The sequence below is a fragment of the Pan troglodytes genome, chromosome 1 (assembly GCF_028858775.2).
Source record: "Pan troglodytes isolate AG18354 chromosome 1, NHGRI_mPanTro3-v2.0_pri, whole genome shotgun sequence".
Lineage (NCBI taxonomy): Eukaryota > Metazoa > Chordata > Mammalia > Primates > Hominidae > Pan > Pan troglodytes.
This window is the reverse complement of record NC_072398.2, coordinates 42,760,141-42,783,498: the sequence shown is the minus strand read 5'-3', so window position 1 is coordinate 42,783,498 and position 23,358 is coordinate 42,760,141. Positions and strand designations below refer to the sequence as shown.

Below are 23,358 nucleotides of genomic sequence, written 5' to 3'. Positions count from 1 at the left end.
TCTCTTTCTCCTCCTTTTCCTTCTCCTTCTCTACCTCCTGTTCTTCCTTCCTTTTCCTCCTTCTTCTTCCTCTTCCTCTTCTTCTTTTTGGCCAGTTGTGAGGGAGGGGAGATGCTCATGGTGTCATATCACAAATAAACCACACTAGCAGGTGGTATCTATTAACAGAGCCTCTTTTTTTTCCTGGATCAGGGGTGGGGATATTGCTTTCTCACTGTCTCTGTCCTCTGGGCTTCCTGGTAGACCTCAGGGTGTACTCACAGGACAAGAAAAGCACTTCCCCCTAAGCTGTCCTGTAGAGTAGATCTAGGAAGTGGGGAAGGGATCCAGTGTGGTTGTGGACAGATTGAAACAGAGCTAGCTGGTGAGTCGGTGGGCAAGTCCAAACTTGTCTTAGGGGCCTGAATCAACCCTCAGCTGGAAAGTGGAAAAGGCGATGTTCCAGGAGTTAAGAGTCATGGTCACTGTGATTTACACAGAGATACTTTCAGAGACTCCAAACTGGTGTTCTATTTCTCTTGTTTTTGTTTCTCTGACCTACTATTAACCTCTTTGACAAGTCAGACAAACCTTAATTTAGCTCCAGCTCCTGTTGCATAATTGTTGACCCTTTGGTAAATTACTTAAAGAGTCTTACTTCAGTTTTCTCCTTAGTGTAATCAGGATAATTGTGGATACCTTACAGACTGCCTGTGAGAATTAAATGAGATGATACATAGAAAGGCCTATAAAATGTATTCAATAAACACATGCTCCCTTCCCTTCAGGGTTCCAGAGGGAGTACCTGTGATGCAGCATATACTCTGCTGCCCTCATTGAGGCACCTGCAAAATCAGGCTGGAATTCCTTGCTGGCTGGATGTGCTTGGGGGTTTCTTATATTAAATCACATATCTCAGAGGCCTCCTATTAAGTACTTGTTCCTTGGACAGGCTAACTCTGGAGTGGCCTACTTCTGGAACTTCATGGGTCTTTGCCTTGTCCTCTCTTTTTTTGGCAGACGGTGGGTGTCATCCAACTAACTGTTCCTTTCTATTCCCCTGGTGAGTGAGATTACTGAGGTAAATTCTTAAGTGCATTACAGGGGACTCAGAGGGACCTGACAGCCTTACTGCCCATCCATATCCCCTGTACATCTGTTACTGATTCAGTACCTGGAAAGCCTTTCCACCCTAAAAAGGCCTTGGTTCTTTTTTTGTTTGTTTGTTTGTTTGTTTGAGACGGAGTCTCGCTCTGTCGCCCAGGCTGGAGTGCAGTGGTGCGATCTCTGCTCAGTGCAAGCTCCGCCTCCCGGGTTCACGCCATTCTTCCGCCTCAGCCTCCCCAGTAGCTGGGACCACAGGCACCTGCCACCATGCCTGGCTAATTTTTTTTGTATTTTTAGTAGAGACAGGGTTTCACCATGTTAGCCAGGATGGTCTCGATCTCCTGACCTTGTGATCCGCCCGCCTCGGCCTCCCAAAGTGCTGGGATTACAGGCGTGAGCCACCGCGCCTGGCACTTGGTTCTTACTGAATTGATGGAATTTAAGTAATATTAGTAAGCATTCTGAATGTCCTCTGAATGTACAGTCTGCCCACCCAATGGCTATTACTATCAGCTTTTCACCAATATATTGAAGGGGGACAGATGCCTACAGGAATAGTCTCAACAAGGGCTGTTCCCTTTAAGAGACCCAGAAATCCCTGGCAAGAACCAGATGCCTGACATAACCTCTGCAGATCTTTACCCCCAATACCCTTGTAATCAGACTCCGTAAAACACAGAACAAGAGAGCTTTGATGAGTGATGAGGTAGGCAGCTTTTCTGCACAGCCTTCTGTCTGCTTGAAACAATCCTCCGGAGCTCAGTTTCAGTTCAGGTGAGGTTACTGCAGGGCTGGTTGGCATTGGTGGTTGACAGGGAGAGAGATGAGGATGAAGAGGGTGAGAATTGCGCTTACAGATCACCTGAGATCATCTGCAAAGGACATACTGATATTTGTAAAAACAGAAACAAAAATGTAGATGGGGACAGATTGTGGAGCCTCGACTACTTTAAGGCAAAGCTAAACGCACCATTTACCCATCCTCATTGCTTCAAGAACATTTCAGCATCATAGTTCTGATCCTGATTTGCCTCTGATTTATCTGCAGCTCACGTGAAAACTCTAGACCCCCTCTCCCCCTAATGATGCATTACATAGCATTACATAGCATAGACAGAAAGCATTGTTGCAACTGTACTATTTGGGAATGAATTTGGGGCACACATAAGGAAAGGCATAATATAGGTGCTCCTTTTCTGTGGGATTGGAGTCACTGTCACATCCTAATGCATTTGGAGCTGAGCAGGCTTGCAGAGGGAAAAGATGAAAGAAATGGCTCCATTCTGACTCAGATGGGGATTGGGACATAACTTCAGCAGGAGACACACTGCAAGCCTTCTCTGAGCTGAAAATCAGTCTGGCTTTGGCATACTGCTTCCTGTGAGTGCCAGGTCTCTTGTCAGTAACAAATGCAGTGCTGCATTTGAGGCAGATCTGTTCGCATCTATAGCTGCCTTTGCAGCAGTTCCAGAGAGAGTGTTTGCTAGCTCCATACAAGGACCCTGACCAGCCAGAAATCTGCATGCTAGAGCTTAACCAGAAGTATTTCTAGCTATGACACTATAGAGGCACTACAGCATCTATGAAGATTAAGCAACACAGATATGAGTGATATTTGTTAGTGAAAAAAATCTCTTTCCAAGTCTTCTTAAAAAATGATTTTCATTCTGTGATATTGAAAACTGTGAAATCTGATTGACAGTGAATGGTTTGCCTGCCCAGAAGTTCTTGTGCTTGTTTTGTTTTGATTGCTACCATTTGACCTTGGGAGATTTTCTTTCTATCTCCATTAAAATATCCTGACCTTCATCCTACTTCATGAGGATGGTAAACAACATTTTGAAATGATGGGGAAAAATGCAAAAAGTAGGAGCATGGTCTCTAAAGTCAGTCTCTTGGGGTTTGAATCCCAGCTTCACCACTTAAAAGTTTGACTTCTTCAAGACTCTGTTTTCTCATTTTTAAAATGGGGATGAGGTAGTACCTGCCTCATAGGATGGTTGGGGTGATAATTCATTTGGGCCCTCTGCCAGAAGACAACCCAGATTCTGGCTCTGTGCCACTAGAAACATAGTAATATAAATGGTAGATAGGAATGTTATTATTTTTAATAAGCAGCTTCTCATAAGTGATTCAGCAGATTCCTGGTTCACAATGTTCTTTAATGGTGTAAAAAGGGTTGGCATTTTTGGAGGTGCCTGACATCCTATGGCCAGTTTAGACTTTAGGCTTTTTTGTTCAGGGCTTTCAATTTCCCAGGGCACGGGGAATAAGTAAGTGGAAGGTGGGTGAATATTGGCATGCATGGTGGTTTATTTAGGGCTGTCTTTCTGACTGTCTTCTCTTGTTTTTGTTGTAGAGATCCGTGCTCAGCTCACAGAGCAGATGAAATGCCTGGACCAGCAGTGTGAGCTTCGGGTGCAACTGTTGCAGGACCTCCAGGACTTCTTCCGAAAGAAGGCAGAGATTGAGATGGACTACTCCCGCAACCTGGAGAAGCTGGCAGAACGCTTCCTGGCCAAGACACGCAGCACCAAGGACCAGCAATTCAAGTAGGGGCTCTGTGGCTATTACTCTCTGAGACCTTGGAATATGGGGTCCAGGGTGGAGGGGGGCAGGGTATGCCACTTAGATCCAGCTGAATTCAGGAGCCCCTGGCTTCAGATTGGTTGAAAGCCCTCAAGGACTTCTCGTTTTCCAGATCAGTCTTATGTGCAATTCAACATTTCGTAGAGATGAGAGTAGATGATGAACCATGCTAATAATAACAACAGCAAACTTGTTTGTAGCTCTGTTGCCAGGCATGCTACTAAGGGCTTTACATATATGTTAGTTTGCTTAATCCCAACAACTCCATATGATGGTTATTGTTATTATCCCCAATTTATAGATGAGGAAACTGAGGCATAAAAAGGTTAAGGGGCTTAACTCAGGGTCTATCTTAATCTCTGTCTCTCTCTCTCTCTCTCTCTCACACACACACACACACACACACACACATACACACTCACACTCACACACCCCTAGTAAATAGTAGAGCTGGAATTCAAACCCAGGCAGTCTGGCTCCAGGGTCTATATTTTTAACCATTTCACCAAACTGTCTTTAATTAGAAGAAATAAATGATGTTGAGGCCATTATATCTAAATCCCTGTCTAGGTAGCTGCTAAGGTCTATTTCTTCTACATTTAGTTTATTTTATACAGCTGGCCCATTCACTTGGTTCCCAGTGCCATTGCCCTAGTTTAGATCATCATCTTTTTTGCCTGAATGATTGCAGTATTTACTATATCTTCTATAGCAGAGATTTTCAACCCTGGCTGCATATTAGAATTCCCTGGCGAACTTTAAAAAAAATACAGAAATCTGGGCCCCACTCCAGACCAATTAAATGAGAATCTCTGGGAGTGAGGCCTGGGTAACAGGGTGGTGTAAAAGCTTCCCAGGTGATTCTAATGAACAGCCAGCATTGAGGATCACAGTCCACAGCAGGGGTGTCCAATCTTTTGGTCTCCCTGGGCCACATTGGAAGAAGAATTGTCTTGGGCCACCCATAAAATATGCTAATACAATAGCTGATGAGCTTTAAAAAAATTGCAAAAAAACCTCATAATATTTTAAGAAAGTTTACAAATTTCCGTTGGGCTGCATTCAAAGCCATCCTGGCCCCCATGCAGCCCACAGGCCGTAGGTTGGACAAGCTTGGTCTACAGTTTCTCTCCATTGCAATCTGCCTGCTCCATTGTGATCGGAGTTAATCTTCCTGGAACACACTGGCGATCAGAGAATTACTTTCTGCAAAACTTTCAATGTCTCTCCATTGTCTATGTTCTTTTTATTATGATTATTATTATTTTTAGAGATAAGGTCTTGCTCTGTCACCCAGGCTGAAGTACAATAGCGTGATCTTGGCTCCCTGCAGCCTCAAACTCTTGGGCTCTAGTGATCCTCCTGCCTCAGCCTACCTCCTGAGTAGCTGGGACTGCAGGTGTGCACCATCATACCCAGCTATTTTTATTTTATTTTAATTTTTGTAGAGACAGGGTTTCGCTATGTTGCCCAGTTTGGTCTCAAACTCCTGGCCTTAAGTGATCCTCCCACCTCATCCTTCCAAAGTGCTGGAATTACAGGTGTGAGCCACCACACCCAGCCCATCTATGTTTTTGATATCAAATTGTAGTTTCTCAGTGTCAGCATCATCTGTACTGTTAGAAATGCAGTATCTCAGGTCCTACTCCAGTCCTACTATAACAAGATCCCACAACATAGCATGTGATTTGTGTGCACATTGACATTTGGGAAATGCTGTTCCATTCACAAAGGTGCACGCTTTTTGGCTTGGTCTTTAAGCCCCTCTACATCTGGAAAGCCTCAAACAGGTTTCCAACCTTATTTCTTGTTTCTGTTCCACTATACCCGAGCCAAACAGAACATTCACTCCAGTGGGTCACTGGCATCCTGTTATTTGAGGTTATGTGGTCAGTCTTTCCATCTTTGCATGTCTAAGCCATGCCCATGTCTTAAGACCCATCTCAGGTGCTCCCTGTTCCAGGAAACTTTCCTGATTCTCCCAGAAGGAAGAAAGTTCTCCATCTTCTGAATTCTTACAGCATTTTATTTGTTCTTCTCTTAGGGCATTCAGCACTATCTACCTTCTGTTATCTTCTCTGAGTGGACTGTATAAGTTTGTTTGATCTTCTGGTGTCCCACAGTGCCTAGGATAATATGTGGTGTATAGTAGATGCTCACTAAATATTGTGGAATAAATAAATGAGTGAATGAATTTAAAATTAGTGCCAAGTGTATCTTATGTTCCCCATTTTCTATTTTTGTTTATTGCCTTAATAATACAGGACACAAATTATCCTTTAAAAGCCAGCTCTGTGCAATGAAGATGGGGTTAAGGTTGAAGAGAACATGACATCTCAAAATAAGCCAGAATGAAAATTTCCTCCTGATGTTTTTTTCCTCAGAGTTTCTTATCTTTCCCAAGTCTTATTCTCTTTATGATAAGAGAATCATCTGATAAAAAAATGTTATTTTAGTATGTGATAAATGAAGACTTAGGGGAGGAATCATTTGCTTTAGAAAATGATTCAAAGTTGGATTTATTCTGTTGGTAATCTCATCCTAAATTTAAAATAGCATTTGATTTTTAGTACTATATCATATTCTCAGCTTATGGACGTATTTGTTACAAATTAAGGTTCAGATGTGTTAATCTCCAAGTCATCTTGTGTCCGGAATTGGTGGGTTCTTGGTCTCACTGACTTCAAGAATGAGGCCGCGGACCCTCGCGGTGAGTGTTACAGCTCTTAAAGTGGTGTGTCTGGAGTCTGTCCCTTCTGATGTTCAGATGTGTTCGGAGTTTCTTCCTTCTGGTGGGTTCATGGTCTCGCTGGCTCAGGAGTGAAGCTGCACACCTTCGCGGTGAGTGTTACAGCTCTTAAGGCAGCGCGTCTGGAGTTGTTCGTTCCTCCTGGTGGGCTTGTGGTCTCGCTGGGCTCAGGAGTGAAGCTGCAGATCTTCGCGGTGAGTGTTACAGCTCATAAAAGCAGCGTGGACCCAAAAAGTGAGCACTAGCAAGATTTATTGCAAAAAGCGAAAGAACAAACCTTCCACCGTGTGGAAGGGGACCCGAGCGGGTTGCCAGTGTTGGCTCGGGCAGCCTGCTTTTAGTCTCTTATCTGGCCCCACCCACATCCTGCTGATTGGTAGAGCCGAGTGGCCTGTTTTGTCAGGGTGCTGATTGGTGCATTTACAATCCCTGAGCTAGATACAAAGGTTCTCCACCTCCCCATCAGATTAGTTAGATACAGAGTTTTGACACACAGGTTCTCTAAGGCCCCACCAGAGCAGCTAGATACAGAGTGTCGATTGGTGCATTCACAAACCTTGAGCTAAACACAGGGTACTGATTGGTGTGTTTACAAACCTTGAGCTAGATACAGAGTGCCGATTGGTGTATTTACAATCTCTGAGCTAGACATAAAGGTTCTCCACATCCTCACTAGAGCAGCTAGATACAGAGTGTCGATTGGTGCACTCACAAACCTTGAGCTAAACACAGGGTGCTGATTGGTGTATTTACAATCCCTGAGCTACATGTAAAGACTCTCCACGTCCCCACCAGACTCAGGAACCCAGTTGGCTTCATCTAGTGGATCCCGCACCGGGGCTGTAGGTGGAGCTGCCTGCCAGTCCTGTGCTGTGCTCTCGCATTCCTCAGCCCTTGGGTGGTCGATGGGACTGGGCGCCGTGGAGCAGGGGGTGGTGCTCATCGGGGAGGCTCCGGCCGCACAGGAGCCCATGGAGTGGGTGGGAGGCTCAGACATGGCGGGCTGCAGGTCCCGAGCCCTGCCCCGCGGGAAGGCAGCTAAGGCCCAGCGAGAAATCGAGCACAGCACTGGTGGGCCGGCACTGCTGGGGGACTCAGTACACCCTCCGCAGCCACTGGCCCGGGTGCTAAGTCCCCCATTGCCCGGGGCTAGCAGGGCTGGCCGGCTGCTCCGAGTGTGGGGCCCACCAAGCCCACGCCCACCCGGAACTCCAGCTGGCCCGCAAGCGCCGCACGCAGCCCGGGTTCCCGCTCGTGCCTCTCCCTCCACACCTCCCTGCAAGCTGAGGGAGTGGGCTCCAGCCTTGGCCAGCCCAGAAAGGGGCTCCCACAGTGCAGGGGGGTGCTGAAGGGCTCCTCAAATGCCACCAAAGTGGGAGCCCAGGCAGGGGAGGTGCCAAGAGCAAACGGGGGCTCTGAGGACTGCCAGCATGCTGTCACCTCTCAATCTGAATTGTTCTAATTAAGATCACATACTAGGAATAGGGTGATTTCTCCAAGTTTAGAAGAATTGATTTATTTTCTGATAAAGATGGTGCTTGGCAACATTTTTTCCTCAAATAACCAGTGAGTATTTATTGATTGATCAGTTCTGTGCTTGTACAAGGCATTGGAAAATACAAGAGAAGTTTAGGGAGTCATTATGTGGTTGGAGAGAAGATTTTGAATACAGGAAGCAATTAGAGCATAAAGCAGTAATGATCTCATTAATTGGTGTTATGTACAACATAGATCTGATGAGAGGTCAGAGATGGTTAAAGGTTCTGGAATAGTCTGGAAAGTTGTCATGAAGCAGGTGGGACCTAGGCTTGAGAGGTAGATTTGTGTGGCAGAGGAGAGAACAGCAAGTGCAGGTGAGAGGAAGCAGGAATATTTGGTGATGAGAGGGTGTAGGGGCTAGTGTGGGATCCAGCTTTATTAAAGGGAAGGTTCCTAACACATTCATCTAACTGATTTCCATTGCACATTCCTTGAACTCCTTTGTGCCTTGGAGTGTAGCAGGGAACAAACTGCTACACTTAGCACTTAGATGAAGAAATGGGCATTTAACAAATCACACAATTAGATATGTAATTTAAAGTTGGGGTAAGTGTTGTGGAAGGAAAGTATTTAATACAAGGTGGCACAAGAACCTGGAAGAGGGCAACTTTTCCACTTTATAGCTGGTTTACTCCAATAGCTTCCTGCCTGATCGTATTCTGGGTAACAATCAGTCTACTTATTCAACAAATTACTTTTAAATACCTACTGAGTACTGTGCTCTGTGTTGATTCCTATAGGAACTAACATAAACTTAGGAATTCCTGTTTAAGCGGAGCATGGTGACTTATGCCTGTAACCCCAGCACTTTGAGAGGGTAAGATAGGAGGATCTCCTGAGGCCAGGAGTTTGAGACCAGCCTAGGCAACATAGCAAGAACCCATCTCTACAAAAAATAAAAAATTAGCTCAGCATGGTGATGCACGCCTGTAGTCCTAACTTCTCAGGAGGTGGGAAGATCGCTTCACTCCAGGAGTTGGAGCCTACAGTGAGCTATGACTGCACCGCTGCACACCAGCCTGGGTGACAGAGTGAGACCCTGTGTCTAAAAAAAAAAAAAAAATCCCTGGTTAACAGGGAAAAGAGCTATGTAAATAGTATAATGTGAAAAGAGCTTTAGTAGAGATATGAGAACACAGCTATTTTCAAGAGCAGTGGAAAATAAGGTTAAATAAGTAGAGTAGACCCCAAATGATAGCTCTTTGATAGCAAGCAGAGAAGTTCAGATTGGGTGTGGCAGCATTTTAGTGGGTCCTCTGGGTTCTTAGGTGGGGAGAGAGACATGAGGAAAACAGAAGGCCAGGATGAAGGTTTTGGGGTAATCTACACACAAAGTAAGAGCAAAAAAAAAAAAAAAAAAAAAAAGTGGGGGGAGTGGAAAGGAAGTAGGAATATATTCAGAAGGTATTCAAGAAACTAAATAGGACTGGATAACTGACTGGATAAAGCATAGAACCATAATGGTCAGAGGTGACCCAGTGTCTCTACCCTGGTGACCTAGAAGAATTGTGGCATTCACGATAGAAGTGGGGGTGTTGAGGGAAGATCTGTTTTGAATGGTGATCCTACTTTGAACATTTTGGGTGTAGAGCAGTACGAGGCCATCAGGTATCCAGGTGGAGACGGCATACTGCTGAGGTAAGAGGTTATGACTGGGGATAGCTAGCAGAATCTTCGGAGTAAAAGTGATTGTGGGAGAGATGAAAGTATATGAATTCAGGGAAGAGAAAGAGGAGAACAAAGAGCTAAATCCAGGACCCCAGGCTTAGACAATAAAAGTTTTGCATTGGTAGTAAAAGTTACTATGAGGAAAAGCAAAAGCTACCTGAAGAGAGAGAGAATAGTTTTATTTTTTAAGGCAAAGGGTAGAAGGTAAGGTGGGAAAGTGGCGTCTGATGGAACTAGAAGTGTTTTAAGTAGAAGATCTGTAAGAGCAATTTCTTATTGATACTCTCTCATGTATAAGGTATTGTGAGAGATGCAAAGATGACTAAAACAAGCCCCAAACCCAAATGTTTTCAATCTCTTAGGGTGAAACATATGAAATTGCTGGGTTTTTTTGTAAGGCAAAATGGCAATTTCATATGGTACAGCCTGGTAGAAGAGGAGATAGAACATATGTACAAATGCATTTAATACAGGCAAGGTGGTGAGAAACTCAATAAGAGAGGCTCAGGCAACATCCTACTTTCATGCATAATTTATTCCTAAAAGTGTATACAGAAGTCAAATGGTTGAATGTCTAACTACAGTTTTATGTGGGGTAGGTAGGTTCTATTATTATAAATAAGTGTATATGTGAAATTCCAAATTATCCCTCACCTGATATATTTTTAGCATTGTATACCTTGTCTTTAGTTCTGTTTGTTTTTCCACAATTAAACTCATGGCCTGCCTGCTCAAGTTCAGTGAATACCTAAAGAGTCCACGTAGCTGATGAGTTCTGCCCTTATCTTAGTAGTACAGTGATGAGACCTCTACTTCTCAATGCAACATTAGTAACAGCACTTTTGTTTTTCCATTTCCACTCATTTTTGTGTTGCAAAAGATAACCAAGTGTTAAAATGTGTGCACAGCACAAGCATTGCTATGCAGAGACAACCATCCTGCTGAAACAGAATTGGTACCTGGCAGTCAGCATCACTAAGACAAGCTTGAAACATTTGCTGGCAACTGAAAATTTGACATTGGCATAGGAAAGGCATCTTAGGCATGTCTGATTTGGTAAAGATATAAGTTTGGCTGATGTAATAGACCCCAAGTAATAATGGCATACACAAGATAGAGGTTGATTTCTCTCTGATATCATAGTCTAGGTGTTAGCCATCCAGGGCTGTCAGGCTTCTTATTCCATCCCGAGAGTGTTATCCTTTTCTGTATGACCCAAGATGGCTCACTGCCACCATGTTCTCATTCCAGCCAGCAGGAAAAGGCAACAGGACGAGGGGCAGGTATGGCCTTATTTTTTAAAGGTGCACTCTGGAAGTGGCACACACAGCTCTTCAACTCATATCTGACTGGCCAGAACTTAGTCACATGGTTATGCTGAACTGCAAGGGAGGCTGGGAAGTGTAGTTATTGTTCTGGGTGACTATAAAGTAGAGTTTCTCTTAATATAGAAGAAGGGGAAATATTGGGGGACAATCAGCAGCATCTGCCATGGTGTATGAAAGGACAAGTGTAGGAAAGACCATGGCCACCCATCCATACAGAGTGCCACAGGTGCACAAAGAAGAGAGATTTCTTCTGATTGGAGGACTGGAGAGGGCTTTAGGGAGGTCAAGTTCAATGGATGGGAGATAAAAAAATTAAAGTGCCAATGCTAGGCATTGATCCTTTAAGCTTAATACAGTTGAGACAATGAAGAAGTTGTAGAAAGAAGGTGAAAAGATGGGAAAGGAAGCATTTTAGATAGAGCAGTATTAGAAAAGGCTAACAGAAGTGAGAACAAAGGCTGATGGATAACTTATCTGTTTTGCTGAAGAACAGGAATTATAAATGTGATAGTGAAATAAACCTGGAAAAGATAGGGGCCAGAAGATTAAAGAGGTCTATGAATGCCAGGCGACAGGGTTCGGGCTTTATTCTGTAAGCATGGGGGACCATTGATAGTTTTTGAGCAAGGAACATAATTATGGCTGTGCTTTCAAAGGGTAACTATGGCAACGATGCATATGATCAATTGGAGCAGAGAGACTGGAAGGAGGAGGACCTGTTAAGAAAGGAGTCCAGTGGTGAGGTTAATGTGGGCTGAAACTGAGGTCATACCCTTGGAAATAGACAAGATGGGGCCAAGTGTGAGGGCAAGAATCAATGGAATTCAAAGAAGCTGGGACAGAGAAAGTGCTCTTGGTTTCCTGGGTCTCTGGAGTGACAATAGTACTGTATTTTCATTCAGTCGGTGAACTGTAGCCTTGATTTTGCTGACTCTAGGACTGGTCCCAGAATAGTTCATTCTCTGCCCAGAACATCTCAGCGGGCACTCATCACCTCCCCCGGAGCTGTAGCAGCTGTTGGGCTAGCAATGCCATGAATTTGTCTTCCTGTACTGCCAGGAGAGCAGCTGCCAGCAGCAACTCTGAACAGACCCATCTCAGGGACGTGGAAACTATTCAACTTGGGATGCAGCAGGTTGGCCAGGGCTGAATTCAGTCCACATGGATTCATCTCACCCTTTTCCAGGCCACTTTCTTACCCTGGCTGGGTTTCAGCCACTCATACTGCGTTAGGTTGGGTATTTTCTTACAGTTCTAAGTGATTGCATTTAGGGATGGATGCTGCTGAACTGCTTTCTTCATCTTTTGGACACCTCCTCCCCTGGAAGCCATTACGCTGTCAGCCTTTGGCTTTGCTTCCTACTCTGCTCTGCTCCTGCTCACCTTTTGTCCTCTCCCACATTGCGCTCAGTGCAGACATCCTCATTAAAGCCTGTACAGTTCTGACTCCATGGCAGCCTGACCCTCTGGTTCCATCCCTCTCCTTCTTTCTCCTTCCCCCAGAGAATGAGAGATGCTGCAGATAGAACTGTAGCGATTATTTGACCCTATGTTATTCTGTTTTGTTTAAGACAGGTAACATGGCTTCCCCCATCCCTGTGAATTGTGGGAAGACCCTGCTAATGTCTGAAATTCTGTCAGCCTGGTTTGATTAAGAGCAGTGGTAAAGTATTATGCGAGGGTAGGAAGCCTTTCTAGGGAAGATGTTCTTGCATTTTCTTTGGCTCCTTGAAGAGCATAAATGTATTCCTATTTGTTGCTGAGCCTTTGATTGTCTCTTTTAAGTGGAATCTGTGTTAATATGGCCCAGCAGGACTCTAATTGATAATGCATTGGCTGTTTGTTTGTTTTTTTTTTTTAAATAGACTTGCTGTAAATTACCTTTCAGTCATAGCTCACTTGGTTTTGATCTCCTGCTTTTAATAGCTCATTTTTTTTAGGTAGCTTTTTTTTTTTCTGTTGAGTTTTTAGAGCAATACTTCTACATTTCTGTCCTGCTGTGTTCCTTGCAGAGACCTTCTGCTATTTTATAACCCACTGTCAGTATCTTTTCAGCGTTTCTCCCAGCTTCTTTCTCTCCTCAACACATATTTGTTGACTATTTTAGAGGTTTTGTTCTAAACTCTTAGAGGACAGAGATCCAAAGAAATAAAAGGAGTAGTTCTTTCCCATATGAAATTATAATCTAGTCAGGGAGAAATTAAATTCAAATACAAGAATACAAATCTTCAACATAAGGCTATATGTAGTAAGTACTAAGTATATGCTGCAGAAGAGATGAGGCTCAGTTGATGTAGACAGGAAACTTCAGTAAGGAAATGAGATTTGAACAAAGCTTTAAAGAAAATGGCTCTTGAGAGGGAGGGGAAGATACTCTAGGAAAAAGGGGCACAGCTAGAAGAAAGAACAAAGCACTTTTGAGGTACAGTGAGTAGACTGGTTTAGCTGGGAGAATAAGTGGATGTGGAAGAAGTGGACAAAGGTAGATGGGTTTGTATTGTGGAGGGCCTTGACTCTTGATTAGGGATTTGGCTCTATGCAATAGACACTGGAAACCACTGATGGTTTAAATAGGTATGAACTCTGATTAAGGAAGATTAACCTAGTGGTAGTTTGCTAAATGACAAGAAACATGAGACCAAGGAAACCAGTTGCTGCAGTAGATCATAAGGATCTAAATTAGGTTGGGATGGTAGGAATGAAAAGAAGGGGAATTTATCCTTCTGTCCATTTAGCAAATATATATCTTCTTACCATGTGCCAGACACATGCCAGATACCCACCCCTGTACTCCTAGAGCTTACAGTCTAGAGACAGATGGAAAGCACCTGGTGCAGGAAGAATCTACAGGAATTGCTGACTGATGGGATTCAGGTTTCAAGTGAGCTTGGAAACCATAAAAGAAAGAGGTCTGTAAAGTGTCTTTTTGACTTGGGTGATTGATAAATTAATGGTATCTTTAAAAGAAATAGAGAGGGGCTTTTTTGTTTTTTTTTTTTTTTTTTTTTGTTGTTGTTGTTGTTGTTGTTTGGGTTTTTTTTTTAGATGGAGTTTCGCTCTTGTTGCCCAGGCTGGAGTGCAATGGCACGATCTCAGCTCACTGCATCCTCTGCCTCCCAGGTTCAAGCTATTCTCCTGCCTCAGCCTCCCGAGTAGCTGGGATTACAGGCATGCGCCACGACGCCAGGCTAATTTTGTATTTTTAGTAGAGACGGGGCTTCTCCATGTTGGTCAGGTTGGTCTTGAACTCCTGACCTCAGGTGATCCGCACACCTTGGCCTCCCAAAGTGCTGGGATTACAGGCATAAGCCTCTGTGCCCAGCTGAAATCTAGTGTTTTTTAACAGAAGTTAGGAGAAAGAATTGTTTTTGAAGGAGTAAAATATGAGAAATTTGGTTTTGGATTTTAAGTTTAAGGTGATGGAAGAGTATTGAAGCTGAAATTTCTAGTAGTTGACAAAATGAATGGCTGTATGCAGGGCTAAAGAGATTTTTTGGCTGTTGGTAGAGATTTGCACACGTGCACAGAGAGGGGATGGTTGAAACTGTGGAAATATTTGTGATTTCCAATAGTAAGGGTTTAGAAGAACAAAGGGGAAACTTCCTTTGTATCATCTGTGATACTCAGATTACAGAGAGTATAAAGGAATTTAAATGATATATTTATTTGTGTATCATTGAGTATACATTTTGGGAACCTAATTATGTATCAGGAATTGGGTTTAGTACTGGAGATAGAGAAGAATAAGACAATCTCCTATTTTCACTAATATTAAATTAGCAGAATATCAAGGAGGTAGACATAGAAAGTAAACTTTCTTGTTTGGCTGGTTATCAGTTGTGTCACTATTGGAAGCGATGTGAGGGAGCAGGGCCTAGGTATCTTAAGAATTTGGTAGACATTCAACCTGCAATACTCCTTTCAGTGGGAGGTTAGTTACACAATTAATTAAAGAAAAATTATTGTAGAGTCTGTGTTCTCGGCTTCAGGCCCAGTATTTGAATGTGCGCCATCTCTGTAGTTACATCACTACTGCGGATGGGTTCCTCCCCTGGAGTTGAGTTCAAAGTCATTCACCAGTCTCACAGGATAGCATTGGGTTGAAAAGCATAGAGTCAGTTGGCCATGGAAAATGTTATAGTTGTGGTTGCAAATCAGAAAAGAGTGGAAGACCAGAAGGTTCCTCATTGACTTATGGAGTGACCTTGAGAAGGAAAGTACCAGGAAACATGAAGCTCCCGGGAGGGAGAACCCCTGACTTCCTGGGACCAGTGCGTCACTCACTCATTTTGGACATATTTGGGAGCTGTTTGTTCCCTCAGGAAAGATTTTGCCCAGATGTAGCATCTGGTGTTGCAAGGGTTGGCTTCCCTTCTCCATGGCTCAAGATGCCTTTGTTCAGAAATTAACAGAAGGTTCTTTGGTGTGTTTTGCATGGGCCCAGTTCATGTAGAACCTTAGGTCATTGTTGAGTCCTTTTTGGAGGAAGAGTTGGGAGGACTTCTCACACATGGGTAAAGCAGAATGGAAGAGACGCAAGAAGGCCATTTGGGAATCAGCAAGACAGGGTGATCCAGTCTTTGGAAGAGAGAAAGAATTCAGTTAAAAGTTCTTTGGGAAGCTTTGTGACTTTGTGTGGGAAAAACCAGAGCTTTGAGCCAGAAAAACTTGGGTCTGAATCTTGTCTCTTCTACTCCTAGCTTGTGACCTTAAGCAAGTCACTTAACCCCTGTTAGCCTCAATTTCTTACCTGTGAAATGTTGACAGTAATACTTACCTTGAAGGATTCTTTTAAGGATATATATAATGTATATACAGCACTAGCTAATGTTTGTGACTTAATGGATGCTCAATAAATGGTAGCTGATATAATTATCAGGAAAAGTCAATCCTGATAGTTAAGATCGGCCACAGAAGAGTCAGCCCTGATAGTTAAGATCACAAGTTCTGGGAACCAGATTTCCTGGGTTCACAATCCTGGATTTCTCCCACTTACTTGCTGTGTGATTTTAGATGAAAGGTTTTAATCACCTCAGTATCCTCGTTTGCAAAATGAAGATAATATTCATAACTACCTTATGGAGTTGTTATGCTGGTTAAGTGAATTAATAATATGTGAAACACTTAGGACAGCTTGGCACATAGTAAATGTAAATAGTAGCAACTATTATCCCTATCCTCAGGATTTGGGCCTGAGCACAGCTGTACTGGGTAAAACACTGGTATATTAGATGCACTAGTCATTCCTTGTGCAGAGTTAAGTATTCCTAAGCCTGGCTGGGTAATATGTCAGTTTCCATTTTCTTCAGACCCCTGTGGGGCCCTCATGAATGACAAATTCATCCCCTACCCTGATTTTTATGGTATAGCTACATTGGGCAGGACATAGGCAATTATGTGACTCTGTGTAATTGCATGGTCAGTCCCTATAAAAACTCAGCAATTGTATGTTTTGTTCTGTAAGGTGTCATATAGTTCAACCTTGGTGGGTTACTTTTAGATCCAGGCTCATAATCATGAAGAGGAAGACATTTGTCATACAACCACTCTCTGATTTTCTCGTCCTCTTGGAGTTAATAGTTAGCCCTATTGCCAAATTGCTGAGTTTCTATAAAGATATACTGTTGAGGCCCACAGGTCCCAATTTTGACTTGGGCAAATAAAAGAAGGCCAGTCCTATTCAGCCTCCTGCAGTATCTACCATCGAGGCCAGCAGGCCAGTGCAGTACAAACCTTAGTCATGAACATAACAGTATGTGGTTTACTGGGTTGTTTGTCTCATGAGGCCAAACAGAAGCTCCCAAGCTTCTGCATAAATGGCTTTATATCTTCCTTTTAGGGTAAGGAATGATAAGAGGGCAGGTTAGAAGCAAAATATGCTTTTATGAGCAATTGGGAGGATGTTGGAGACTCCTGAGAGTTTCCTGTGTCTCCTAGGATCTGCCACTGGAATGTCAGCAGGCCATACCTCAGGCTTTCAGCTCCATGGAGCAAAGACAGTAGTGATCACGTTCCTTGACAACAGTGCTAGTGTGCGGGGAGCTTTTAGTTTTCCTTTTCTCTGCTCCTGTAAGCCCCATAATAATTCTGTAGCAGACACAGGAAGCAATGTGTCTAACTACTACTAGGCAATGTGTTCTTGGGATTTTTAATTCTCAGGAATTCGCAGCCAATTAAATGAATTTACTTTGATCCAGTTCTCTTTTCAAGGCAAAAGCTGTGTCATCTTATTGGGAGCTGACTGTGTTAAGTGGGAGGGTTTACAAGATAAGAAGAAAAGACAGTCTCTGCCATACGTGTTTTTATAATTGAAATGGGGGAAATCGGGCAGGCTGAGAGAGAATAATAAGAACACATGTGCACAGGAATTTAAAAATAGCACCCCATTTAAAGCAAGTTCCAGTAGTCACCAGGAAAAGAAGAAAGGTGGAGTACTCAGGAGGGACTTGTACTTGGTTCAGTCAGGGAAAGGTAAAAGATAGTATAGTTATGTTCTCAATTAGATTTGTTCCCTGGTTAATTGAAGTAAAGACTTTAATATCTAATTCCTACACTGCACAGAAGTATCACACGTTGAAAAGAAACAGTGTGACATGGGAAGGACTCACTGTTAACGAAAGATTTAGAGAGAATGAAAAAAAAAGTAGGGTTTGGGTTTTTCAGAGTTGAAATAGGTTCATCTTTTCTGCTAGCTCCTCCTTTTATACATCTCCACTGTCATTGCTCCTTGGGTTTTAAATTCAGGGAGAATCAATGAGCACAGTTCTGCTTCTTAATATATTTAGGGTGCAGCTGGTTAAAGAGCCAGGATTAGAAAATGAATCGAACAAACTAGGATTATCTTCAACAGTAGGATGCTGAGCTGTGTTTGCTGATTCCTGCTTAAGCAGTCGGGACAGGGCATCCTTGCATGAAATTCAGACATCCCTCCCTGGCAGCCTCTGTGGTAAAGTAGAGGTTGCAGAACAAGTCTGGCAGCTCTCAGCCCGAACCCTTGTAAACAACAGATGTTCATAACTAAGTTCTAGGGTGGGGGTAGGGGTTATTGTTGATGCTTGAAATTCTTTGAATTTATAGGCAGCATCTCAGGGATTTAGCAAAAGGAGGAAGTTATACAGAATTGATTTCTGCAGTGTACAGGTAGAAATGATGCCTCATGGATTTCCTTGAAGACAAAGCACAGGCTATTGTGTGGACTCTAAAACAGAGCAAGGTGAACCCGGGAAGGCAGGCACAGTTAAGAAAGGGTTGGCTTCTTAGGTGTATTGACTTCCTCCCCTCCTTCTCCTCTCTCACTCCTTTTTATACATTGACTGGATTTGTCAGTCTTGTTCTTGCTCCTGTTTTCTCCGGTAATGGGTGGAAATGTGTGTCCTTTCTTACCACAGAGTCCTAGATACACGTGCATACAAATACACAGTGTATTAGGCCATTTTTTGCGATGCTGTAAATAAATACCTGAGGCTGGGTAATTTCTAAAGAAAAAAGGTTTGATTGGCTCATGGTTCTGCAGGCTGTACAGGAGGCATGGTGCTGGTGTCTGCTTCTGGTGAGGCCTCAGGAAGCTTACAATCATGGCAGAAATCACCGGGGAGCCAGCATGTCACATGGTGAGAGTGGGAGTGAGAGTCGGGGGAGGTCCCAGACTTTTGAACAACCAGATCTCTTGTGAACTAAGTGAGCATGAACTCACTTATCACCACAGAGATGGTGCTAAACCATTCATGAAGGATCTACCCCCATGACCCAGTCACCTCCCACCAGGCCCCACCTCCAACATTTGGAATCACATTTCAACATGAGATTTGGGGGGGACAGACATCCAAACCATATCACATAGGAGGAAAAACACACAGGAAGAGCACACAGGTGCACTTCCCTTAGTGCCTTCTGAAGGACGCAACTCAGGTTTTTATGATATACTGATTAACGGGTTATTGTTATGGGCTTTGTCTTGGATTTTAACCTGATACTGTCTCAGTGTTGGTTTTGCTAGATATTCATTACTTCATTAAACAGAGGTGCCAGGTGCGGTGGCTCACGCCTGTAATCTCAGCACTTTGGGAGGCCGAGGCGGGCGGATCACGAGGTCAGGAGATCGAGACCATCCTGGCTAATACGGCGAAACCCCATCTCTACTAAAAATACAAAAAATTACCCGGGTGTGGTGGCGGGTGCCTGTAGTCCCACCTACTCAGGAGGCTGAGGCAGGAGAATGGTGTGAACCCAGGAGGCGGAGCTTTCAGTGAGCCGAGATCACGCCACTGCACTCCAGCCTGGGTGACAGAGCGAGACTCCATCTCAAAAAAAAACAACAACAAAAAACAGAGGTGAGTGATGAGAATATGGCTTATGAAGACTTCAGTGCTGCCTCTTCTTGATCCCCATCCCCTAGTCCCCAAGCACACATACTGAGTTTCCAGCCAGATGATAAGTGCTTAGGAAACCTTCTACTTTACAGCATAGTTCAGGGAAGCCATAATAGAAAAAATATAATACATCTTTGGTAGGCTTCCTTGGCACCAAATTGACGAAGACTTTAGAAAGGTTCTTATCGTACATCAGATGAAAAAAAGCGATTTACCAGATCTGGGAATGTTTTTGAGCCACTCTAGCAAAAAACAACTGGCTTGAAAATCTTTGATAAAATCGCTTATTCTTTTGGAAGCTAAGAACATCTTTGTACAATTTTTTGTTGTTGTTGTTTTTTGTTTTTTGAGATGGAGTCTCTCACTCTGTTGCCCAGGCTGGGGTGCAATGATGCCATTTCGGCTCACTGCAACCTCTGCCTCCCAGGTTCAAGCGATTCTCGTGCCTCAGCCTCCCAAGTACCTGGGATTACAGGTGCGCACCACCATGCCTGGCTACTTTTTATATTTTTAGTAGAGATGAGGTTTTTCCACATTGGCCAGGCTGGTCTCGAACTCCTGACCTCCGGTGATCTGCCCACCTCGACCTCCCAAACTGCTGGGATTACAGGCGTGAGCCACTGCGCCCGGCCCATCTTTGTACTATTATTCCTTCTGGAAAAGAAGTCCACTTCTGGCTGTTTTGTCCATTTGTACGAATTTGATGAACACCAATCCTGGTATGTGAGGTTCACTTAATCTTTCGGCAAACATTTATTGAACATTTATTCTGTGCCAAGAGTTGTACAAGGAATTAAATATACATAGAAGAATAAGCTACCATTCTAGCCCATGGGAGTTATTACTTAATGTGAAATATTTTAAGTTTGTTTATATACATTTGTATGTGCTCTGATAAGGCGTAGACTTCCAGGTTGAGGAGACAGAATTGTTGGGTTATGAGTCACCCTGTTAGTCACCTTTATTATATGTGAATCAGTAATAAACACTTGACTTCATTCTCATCGCTAATGACCAATAGGTTCTCTGCAGGTTTGGGGTCACAAAGAGGTGTAGGATCCTGTTCTTTCCCTCAGGAAGCTCATGGTGTCATGTGGAAGACAGAGAGTTTATGGGAAAAAGATAACACAAAATAATATACACTTACTGCCAAAGGAGAGATGGGAGAAATGATTTCATTTTTCTCCAGAATGCAATCTGTAAACAGTTTTAAAATTTTGCCATAATGTTAGACTTACAGAAAAATTGCAGGAATAGCACAAAGAATTTTTGTATACTACCATTTTATCCAGATTGCCCCAAAATGTTAACATATTACTACATTTGCTTTATACTTCACCCTTTTCATACCCAATTCTCACATATTTTGTTTTTCTGAAACACTTGAGAGTAAATTGCAGACATGATGACCTTTTATCCATACATACTTTAGGGTGTGTTTACTAAAAATAAGGATGTTCTTTTGCATAATCGTAGTGCAGTCATTGAAATCAGGACATACAGATTGATACAATACTATTATCTAATCAATAGACATTCAGATTTTACCAGTTGTTCTAAAAATGGCCTTTTTTGGCAAACGAAAGTCCAAGATTATGCAATTCATTCCATTGTCTTATCTCTTTACTTTCCTTTAATGTGGGATGATTTCCAAGTCTTTATATTTCAAGACATTGACGTTGGCCCCGTTATTTTGTAGAATGTCCCTTAATTTGATATTTCTGGCAATTTCTGATAATTTCCTTATTATTAGATTCAAGTCACACACTTTTGGCAGGAATACCATAAAATGTAATGTCACGTTCTTCTCAGTGCATCATATCAGGAAGCACTTGCTGATGATTTGTGCCATAACTGATGATGTTAAATTTGATCATTTGGTTACAGTTGTGTCTGCTAGGTTTCTCCACCATGAAGTTGTTCTATAAGCTTTGTAATTAATGTATATATTGTGGAGAGATACTTTGAGACCATGTAAATATCAGCTTACCCTTCAACTCTTATACTCACTAGTTTTAGCATCCATTATAATTTCTTGCTTGAATCAATTTCTATTATGATGGTTAGCAAATAGTCATTTTTCCAGTTTTCATCATTCCTTCTACATTTATCAGTTGCAATTCTACTGTAAGGAAGAGCTTTTCCATCACCCCCACTTTTTGGTCTGGTTGTTGGTTTATATCAGTGTGGACTTGTGGATTATTATTTTATTCAACAGGTTATAATCCTTTACCATCTTTATTTTAATGTTCATATTATTCTATATTTGGCCAATGGAGTCCCTTCAAGCTGGCTTCTGTGTCTTATTGATATGTCCCCATCGTTCTTTGAGCACTTCCTTACTTTATGGCACAACAAGATGTTCCAGGCTTAACTTGTACTTTCCTTGCCTTTACTGTGGAGTTGACCATTTTTTCAGAAAGCCTCGGTTGCTTTTAGTGGGAAACGGTATTTAGAAACCATGGATGCTAAATATGCTCTTTGTAACTGAAGTACCATCATTTATAGTCCCTTTCAGCAGACAGAGGTAGTAGATATATGTATGTACACATAGACACATACACACACACACCCATGTACTTCTATAAATAGCTATTTCTTTATCTGTCTGTATATTTATATATATTAAAGCCTATGAGATCATATCAGTATCTTTCATTCCAATCCAATACCACATGTTTTATTTAATTTTCTCCCCTTTCATGTTCTCTGAACAGTGAGAAACCTGGTTCCTATTATCCATAACACACATTTTCACTTAATTGCTCAGTCCTAGAGTGTACAGAAAGTTGTTTCAGAATTACTAACCCAGGCCGGGCGCGATGGCTCACACCTGTAATCCCAGTACTTTGGGAGGCCGAGGCGGGCCGATCATGAGGTCAGGAGATCAAGACCATCCTGGCTAACACGGTGAAACCCTGTCTCTACTAAAAAATACAAAAAAAAAAATTAGCCGGGCGTGGTGGCAGGCGCCTGTGGTCCCAGCTACTGGGGAGGCTGAGGCAGGAGAATGGGGTGAACCCGGGAGGTGGAGCTTGCAGTGAGCCGAGATCGTGCCACTGCACTCCAGCCTGGGTGACAGACCGAGACTCCATATCAAAAAAAAAAAAAAAAAAAAAAGAATTACTAACCCATGCCTCTGAAAAAGAAGACTACTGACTAGATTTTAATACTGGTTTAGAGTTCTTTTTGTTATTAGCCTTGAGGGCCAAGACACAATGTTCAAAAGTTAGCTGACTAGTTCTTTCTTTCCTATCTTAGTCTGTTTTGTGTCGCCATAACAGAATACCTGAGTCCAGGTAATTTATAAAGAAAAGAAGCTTATTTGGCTCACGACTGTGGTGGCTTGAGAGTATAAGAATGTGGCATCAGCATCTGCTCAGCTCTTGGTGGGGGCCATGTGCTGCCTGACAACATGGCGGAGAAGCTGAAAGGCTAGGGAATGAGTGAAAAGAAAGCAAACACTAGGAAGAAGCTTGCTTTACAACAACTCACTCTCTCAGGAACTAATCCAGTCCCACAAGAGTGAGAACTCATTTCCATGAGAATATTAATCTTATTCATGAAGGATTCTTCCCATGACCCAGACAACCCCCAGTGGCCCAGCCTCTCAATACCACTTGCAATTGCAATCAAATTTCAACATGAGTTTTGGAGGGAATGAACCAGATTCAAACCATAGCATCCCTCAACCTCCAGACCTTCAATGTAGTTATATTATTTGTTTGAAATATAATTTGGTTTATTTATTTGTTTGTATTTAATGTTTTCCTCTCCGGAATGGGGTCTTGACATTTCTCACTGCCAAACCTTTTCTCTTGACTAAAAAAGATGGAGCAGATTCAGGAGAAGTGAGAGACCCATGTATCCATAGATTAAGCCAGGACTTTAGCAGAAGTCAGTGATGGGGACATAGGCCAGACATGCACTGAGAACAAACCAACCATTTTCCCCTACTTCTGGGCCAGCCCTGTCTCTAAGCAAGCCATCTTATGGATTGAGACCCTTGCCAGTTTCTCCTAAGCCTGCT

At 42.9% G+C, this 23,358-nt stretch overlaps 1 protein-coding gene across 12 annotated transcripts in view; it reads left to right on the top strand.

The window, feature by feature from the left end:
• SRGAP2 (SLIT-ROBO Rho GTPase activating protein 2) overlaps positions 1-23,358 on the top strand; it is a 254,673-nt gene that overhangs the window by 96,058 nt on the left and 135,257 nt on the right. For 11 of the 12 annotated variants that reach the window (XM_009441369.3, XM_009441368.3, XM_001163967.5 and 8 more), the window contains one exon: positions 3,446-3,638. In XM_009441369.3, the coding sequence (XP_009439644.1) occupies positions 3,446-3,638 (193 nt within the window). Of the gene's footprint in view, positions 1-3,445; positions 3,639-12,033; positions 12,095-23,358 lie in introns of those variants that run through there. The other variant, XM_016937405.4, reaches the window with a different exon arrangement.